This window comes from Arachis ipaensis, chromosome B07, assembly GCF_000816755.2.
Source record: "Arachis ipaensis cultivar K30076 chromosome B07, Araip1.1, whole genome shotgun sequence".
Taxonomy (NCBI): Eukaryota; Viridiplantae; Streptophyta; class Magnoliopsida; order Fabales; family Fabaceae; genus Arachis; species Arachis ipaensis.
The window spans coordinates 40,578,199-40,585,958 of NC_029791.2; the positions used below are offsets into that span (position 1 = coordinate 40,578,199).

General features: G+C 38.6%; 1 protein-coding gene across 1 annotated transcript; it reads right to left on the minus strand.

Moving 5' to 3' along the window:
• LOC107609421 (concanavalin-A) lies at window positions 1,034-2,111 on the minus strand. The gene has a single exon (XM_016311397.1). The coding sequence runs from the start codon at window positions 2,023-2,025 to the stop codon at window positions 1,306-1,308; it is 720 nt and encodes a 239-aa protein (XP_016166883.1). The 5' UTR covers window positions 2,026-2,111; the 3' UTR covers window positions 1,034-1,305.

Consider the following 7,760-nt stretch of genomic DNA (forward strand, 5'->3'; position numbering starts at 1 on the left):
AACATGTAACTTAAATTTTACTAAACTTTATTTTTTTATTTATTTTTTATCAAAGATTAAAAAATTTAAATTTGCAATCTCTTACACAAGTATAGAAAGATTTTAGCATTTGAACTATAACTCATTATTTATTAAACTTTATTTGGTTTTTATTATATTTGAGGATGTTAGAGTAACTCCAATGGGCTAAAAATTAAGACCATATTTCTGATAGGTGTAGGAACTCACAAAAAATGAGAGAAAGAGTTTTTGCACAGATTTTGAGGAGAATGAGTCATTCTAAACAGGGACTCATATTGTCTAATAATAACTTGTCACTTGACAAGTTATTATAAAAATAAATAATTATATAAAATATTAATTAATTAAATAATTATATCTTTATTTAATTAATTATTTATATTAATAATTTAAATAATAATTAATTAGATTAAATAATTAAATTTTTGAGTTCCTATTTTATGTTTATAACACAAAAGCTGATGTGAAATTACTTTTTATGACAGATGCGTCAAAAATAAAGACTGAGATAAGTTTTTACTGGAAATGGTCTTATCTTGCTGGGGACAGAAAAAGAATGCGAAACAGAACTTGCAGAGTTCGTTCACACGTATTGCATTTCTGGCTTCTCGCCATATGTGAAATGGCAGCTACATCTTCTCGCCGTTTGCGAGCATGTCAATCTCTCGCCATCTGCGAGATGACATTGTCATCATACTTGCGTCCAACTCTCATGTAATTTATTCACCTCCATATCACCAAAAAAGTTCAAACATAAAAAATAATTTTTGACCATATCCAATTATCCACAGATGCGGATATTTTATTATTTCATGTATACACTATAGACTCTCCTTAAATACTTATTCTGATATTTTTTACTTTTTTTAAACACGTGTGTGTTGGACTATATTTAGCAAATATTTAAATTAGTCTTTAATTTAAAATTAAATATTTTAATTTTCAATAAATTTTTGTTACTTAAAATTTTTTAAAATTCTCTTAAAATTAATTTACATGCTTAAACGAAGTATACTTCATCGAACATGCTTTTTTATTCCAAGAACAAAGAAGTTAACCAATTAAGCAACATATAGCGGTATAGCACGTCAATTGGATGAAACCCCATCCAAGCTACAACCTTTCTCGTCATAGATAATTGAAAAGAAAGAGACAACACAAATTTGAAGAGTATGCTACACACTGAAAAGCAGAAACAACAACAACAACAATGGACTACACTACTTTGTCCTTATTGTCATATTGAGAAGAGTGAGGACCTTAAGACAACACCATCCATGGTTCCTACACAATGTTGTTGGTGGTCAACGTTGACCTGAAAGACCAGGATAGAATATCATTTGTCTGCGAGAATAGCCCAGTGGAGCCAGAAAACCCAACCCGAACCCATTCAGGAAGTGTCTTGTCCAGGTCAAAAGCATGAGTAACCGTTACTGGAGCCGCGTTTGGGTATGAACAGGTAACACTTAGTATCTTAGAAACAGAGTCATAGGATATGTATGCAGTGGCTATTGCTCCACTTTGCACGCTCCACTTACCAACCGCAGATGATTTTAGAGTGTTGATATCAATCCCGATGTGGGTAAAATCTGGATCCCCAATGTCGCGGTTAGGATAAGTATCAAATTCAACAGCAACTACTTTATCAGTTGTGTACGGGCCGCTGAAGAGACCGAGTAATCTGCCGTTGGAACCGGGGGGGATGGTAGTTTCCGGTGCGGCAATGAAAAATGCAAGGCCGTCACCGACGTTATTAGAGTTGTTTGATGAGATCCGGAAGGTGAAGGTGGTTTCAAAGCTTGAGGCCAAAGCAGAGCTACTGAAGAGGTGAATAGGAGCAGAGTACAAGACTCTGCCAACACTAGTACCTAGTGGTAACCCATTTTGGTCCACTTTGGTGAGGTTTAAGACATTGTTTTTTGAGATGGATGCATCTCCTTGGAAGATGAGGTCCTTCTCGTTATTAAACTCAAATTTGTTGAAGGTAAATGAGGTAGAAGACATGGGTTTGGTTTAGGTTGGAACAGGACCTTATGGTGAGTGATATAATGAGCAATAATGTGGATAGTTTGGCATCGAAGGTTTAGCACTCCTCCGTATTTATAGTGGTGCCTAACTAATGAGACAAGCTTGGGGTGGCAAATGGGCCGGACCATCCTATTCTGCCAATTTTTGGGGTTAAAATAAACAAAACCGCCTTGCTTTCGTTGCCGAGCTAATGAGCCAGTGGACTAGTCTGCAACAACTTCTTTTTGAAAAAAATGAAAGCTTTTTATTAGAAAAAAAAAAAAATCTTAACAGCTTCTGATAATTATTTTAAAAGGCAATGAAAATCTTAAAAAATTTTCTTTTTCGGTTCTTAATCTTTACTTCGTTGAGACTAGTTAGCCTTTCTGTCAAATATTAGTAATTTTTAAATTATTTTTACTTATAAAAATTACATAGAGGATATATTAGTGATTAATATATCACATAAACATGTTCTGGAGAGAGATCATTGACGGAAGAGTTAACCGGTCTCACAAAATAAAATATCAAGAGTGAAGAAGAGTATTTTTTTATTGGGCGTCTTGTGGTCCTAGAGATCATGGCCTAGGGATCATGGCCTTCATATCCCCAGCCCGATAGGAGACTTGGTTTACGAAATTGTGATCACACTTTTCACAACTCTGGTACAACTAACCAGCAAGTGCACTGGGTCGTCCAAGTAATAAAATCTTACGCGAGTAAGCGTCGATCCCACAGAGATTGCCGACTTGAAGCGAGCTATGGTCATCTTGTAAATCTTAGTCAGGCGGATTCAATTGGTTATGAGTTTTGATAATTGAAAGATAAATAAAACGTAAATTAAAATAAAGATACTTATGTAATTCATTGGTGGGAATTTCAGATAAGCGTTTGGAGATGCTTTGTTGCTTCTGAACCTCTATTTTCCTATTGCCTTCATCCAATCATGCGTGCTCCCTTCCATGGCAAGCTGTATGTTGGTGGATCACCGTTGTCAATGGCTACCATCCGTCCTCTCAGTGAAAATGGTCCAGGTACGGTTTCTGTATGGCTAATCAACTGTCGGATCTCTCGTCTCGGATGAAAAATACCAGGCACAGCTACCGTACGGCTAATCATCTGTCGGTTCTCACTTGTGTCGGAATAGGATCTCTCTATCCTTTTGCACACTGTCACTGCACCCAACATTCGTGAGTTTGAAGTTCGTCACAGTCATTCTGTCCCAGATCCTACTCGGAATACCACAGACAAGGTTTAGACTTTTCAGATCTCAGGAATGCTGCCAATTGGTTCTAGCCTCTACAACGAAGGTTCTAATCTCATGGAATCTTTACTTCGTTGAGACTAGTTAGCCTTTCTGTCAAATATTAGTAATTTTTAAATTATTTTTACTTATAAAAATTACATAGAGGATATATTAGTGATTAATATATCACATAAACATGTTCTGGAGAGAGATCATTGACGGAAGAGTTAACCGGTCTCACAAAATAAAATATCAAGAGTGAAGAAGAGTATTTTTTTATTGGGCGTCTTGTGGTCCTAGAGATCATGGCCTAGGGATCATGGCCTTCATATCCCCAGCCCGATAGGAGACTTGGTTTACGAAATTGTGATCACACTTTTCACAACTCTGGTACAACTAACCAGCAAGTGCACTGGGTCGTCCAAGTAATAAAATCTTACGCGAGTAAAGGTCGATCCCACGGAGATTGTTGGTATGAAGCAAGCTATGGTCATCTTGTAAATCTCAGTCTCTACAACGAAGGTTCTAATCTCATGGATTCGAATGCTCTGTTGTCAGGAGATGCAAGTCAAATCCGTGGATCAGAGACCCAAGAGACTATACTCCGGCTGTCATCCAATGACTACGTTAAACATCATGTAGACCGCTTGTGGTTGTCAGGCACGCGGATCTTGGCTAAGCAAGTAACGAAGATAGTGGCTGATTGTCACGGGTCACCCCTTCATTCTGACTTAATTGAATTATGTACGAGAGTATATCTTGGAGAAGAAGTAAGCGTGAATTGAAAGAGAAACAATAGTACTTGCATTAATTCATGAAGAACAGCAGAGCTCCGCACCTTAATCTATGAGGTGTAGAAACTCCACCGTTGGAAAATACATAAGAGAAAAAGGTCTAGGCATGGCCAAATGGCCAGCCTCCCCAAATGTGAAAAATGGCATAAGCTTCCAAGTCCAAAAGATCCCTAAAATAATAGGAAAGACTAGTATTTATACTAAACTAGTTACTAAGGATTACAAAAATTGAGTAACTAAGTGCAGAGAGTGCAGAAATCCACTTCCGGAGCCCACGTGGTGTGTGCTTGGGCTGAGCATTGAGCTTTACACGTGCATAGGCCTTTTTTAGAGTTAAACGCCAACTTGGATGCCAGTTTGGGCGTTTAACTCCAGTTCTGGTGCCAGTTCCGGCGTTTTACGCCAGAAAAGGGTCTCTGGCTGACGTTGAACGCCAGTTTAGGCTATCAAATCCCAGAAAAAGTATGGACTATTATATATTGCTGGAAAGCCCAAGATGTTTACTTTCCAACGCAATTGAGAGCGCGCCAATTGGGCTTCTGTAGCTCCATAAAATCCACTTCGAGTGCAGGAGGGTCAGAATCCAACAGCATCTGCAATCCTTTCTCAGTCTCTGAATCAGACTTTTGCTCAGGTCCCTCAATTTCAGCCAGAAAATACCTGAAATTACAGAAAAATATACAAACTTATAGTGAAGTCCAGAAATGTGATTTTTGCATAAAAACTAATAAAAATATAATAAAAAGTAACTGAAACATACTAAAAACTACCTAAAAACAATGCCAAAAAGCGTATAAATTATCCGCTCATCACAACACCAAACTTAAATTGTTGCTTGTCCCCAAGCAACTAAAAACAAAATAGGATAAAAAGAAGAGAAAATATAATAAATTTCAAAAATATCAATGAAGATTAGTTTTAATTTGATGAGCGGGACTAGTAGCTTTTTGCCTCTGAACAGTTTTGGCATCTCAATTTATCCTTTGAAGTTCAGAATGATTGGCATCCATAGGAACTCAGAATTCAGATAGTGTTATTGATTCTCCTAGTTTAGTATGTTGATTCTTGAACACAGCTACTTTATGAGTCTTGGCCGTGACCCTAAGCATTTTGGTTTCCAGTAATACCACCGGATACATAAATGCCACGGACACATAACTGGGTGAACCTTTTCAGATTGTGACTCAGCTTTGCTAGAGTCCCTAGTTAGAGGTGCCCAGAGTTCTTAAGCATACTCTTTTTGCTTTGGATCACGACTTTAATCACTCAGTCTCAAGCTTTTCACTTGGACCTTCATGACACAAGCACATGGTTAGGGACAGCTTGATTTAGCCGCTTAAGCCAGGATTTTATTCCTTTGGGCCCTCCTATCCATTAATGCTCAAAGCCTTGGATCCTTTTTACCCTTGCCTTTTAGTTTAAAGGGCTACTGGCTTTTTCTGCTCGCTTTTTCTTTTTCTTTCTTTTTTTTCTTTATTTTTTTGCCATTTTTTTCGCAAGCTTTGTGTTTTTCACTGCTTTTTCTTGCTTCAAGAATCAATTTTATGATTTTTCAGATTATCAATAACATTTCTCTTTTTTCATTATTCTTTCAGGTGCTAACAATTTTAACATTCATAAACTTCACTATAAAAAATATGCACTGTTCAAGCATTCATTCAGAAAACAAAAAGTATTGCCACCACATCAAAATAATTAAACTATTTTCAAGATAGAATTCGAAATTCATGTACTTCTTTTTCTTTTTCAGAAAACATTTTTTATTTAAGAAAGGTGAAAGATTCATGGAACATTCATAGCTTTAAGACATAGACACTAAACACTAATGATCATGTAATGAAGACACAAACATAGTCAAAACATACAGCATAAAAACCGAAAACAGAAAAGAAAATAAACAAGGAGATTAAAGAACGGGTCCACCTTAGTGATGGTGGCTTCTTCTTCCTCTTGAAGAACCAATAGAGTTCTTGAGCTCTTCTATGTCTCTTCCTTGCCTTTGTTGCTCCTCTCTCATGGCCTTTTGGTCCTCTCTGATTTCATGGAGGATGATGGAGTGCTCTTGGTGCTCCACTCTTTAGTTGCTCCATGTTGGAACTCAATTCTCCTAAAGAGGTGTTGAGTTGCTCCCAATAGTTGTGTGGAGAGAAATGCATCCCTTGAGGCATCTCAGGGATTTCTTGATGAGGGACTTCCTCATGCTCTTGTTGAGGTCCATGAGTGGGCTCTCTTGTTTGCTCCATCCTCTTTCTAGTGATGGGCTTTTGAGATGAATCTCTCCATCTCCCATGACTCGGAGTTGGAAGCAATTGCCTTCCCTTTCCTCTTCCTAGAGGTTTCTCCGGCCTTAGGTACCATTAATGGTTATGGAAAAACAAAAAGCAGAGCTTTTTTCCCCACCAAACTTAAAAGATTTGCTCGTCCTCGAGCAAAAGAAGAAAGAAAGGATTAGAGGAAGAAGAAATGGAGGATATGGAGGTGTGTGAATGGTTCGGCCAATGGGGGGTTTTAGGTGGTTATGATGTGTGAAAATGAAGGAGTGACGAGGGGCTTATATAGGAGTGGAGTGGAGAGAGAATTCTTGTAATAGGGGTTGGGTTTGGGAGGGAGATGGTTTGAATTTGAATGGGTGGGGGTAGGTGGGTTGTATGATGGTTTTGGAGGAGAGATAGAGGTGATTGGTGGAGGTTATTTTGGGGAAGAGTGTTATGGAAAGGTGTGAAAAGGAGAGAAAAAGAGTTGAGGTAGGTGGGGATCCTGTGGGGTCCACAGATCCTGAGGTATCAGGAAATTTTGGTCCCTGCACCTTTCTGGTGTTTAAACGCCCCTGGACAGCCCTTTCTAGCGTTTAAATGCCAGTCTGCTGCGTTTCCTGGTGTTAAACGCCAGGCTGATGCCCCTTTCTAGCGTTTAACGCCGGCCAGACACCCTTTTCTGGCGTTAAACGCCAGTCTGTCTGCCAGTTCTGGCGTTTAACGCCCAGAATGCTGCCAGACTGGGCGTTAAATGCCCATTCTGCTATCCTTACTGGCATTTAAACGCCAGTAAGCCTGTCCTCCAGGGTGTGCTATTTTTTTATGATGTTTTTGATTCCGCTTTAATTCTGTAGCTATTTTTATGACTCCACACGATCATCAACCTAAAGAAAACATAACATGGCAATGGAAAACAAATGTCTATAAAAAATAAATATAATTAAATAACATTGGGTTGCCTCCCAATAAGCACTTCTTTAATGTCAATAGCTTGACAGTGAGCTCTTAGAGAGCTTCACAAAGACTCAGAGCTTGATGGTGGCTTCCCAACACCAAACTTAGAGTTTGAATGTGGGGGCTCTGCTTGACTCTGTATTGAGAGAAGCTTTTCATGCTTCCTCTCCATGGTTACAGAGAAAGATCCTTGAGCCTTAAATACAAGGTAGTCCTCATTCAGTTGCAGGACTAACTCTCCTCTGTCCACATCAATCACAGCTCTTGCTGTGGCTAGGAAGGGCCTTCCAAGGATGATGCATTCATCCTCATCCTTCCCATTGTCTAGGATTATGAAGTCAGCAGGGATGTAAAGGCCTTCAACCTTCACTAAGACATCCTCTACAAGTCCATAAGCCTGTTTCATTGATTTGTCTGCCATCTCTAGTGAGATTCTTGTAGCTTGTACCTCAAAGATTCCCAGTTTCTCCATTACAGAGAGTG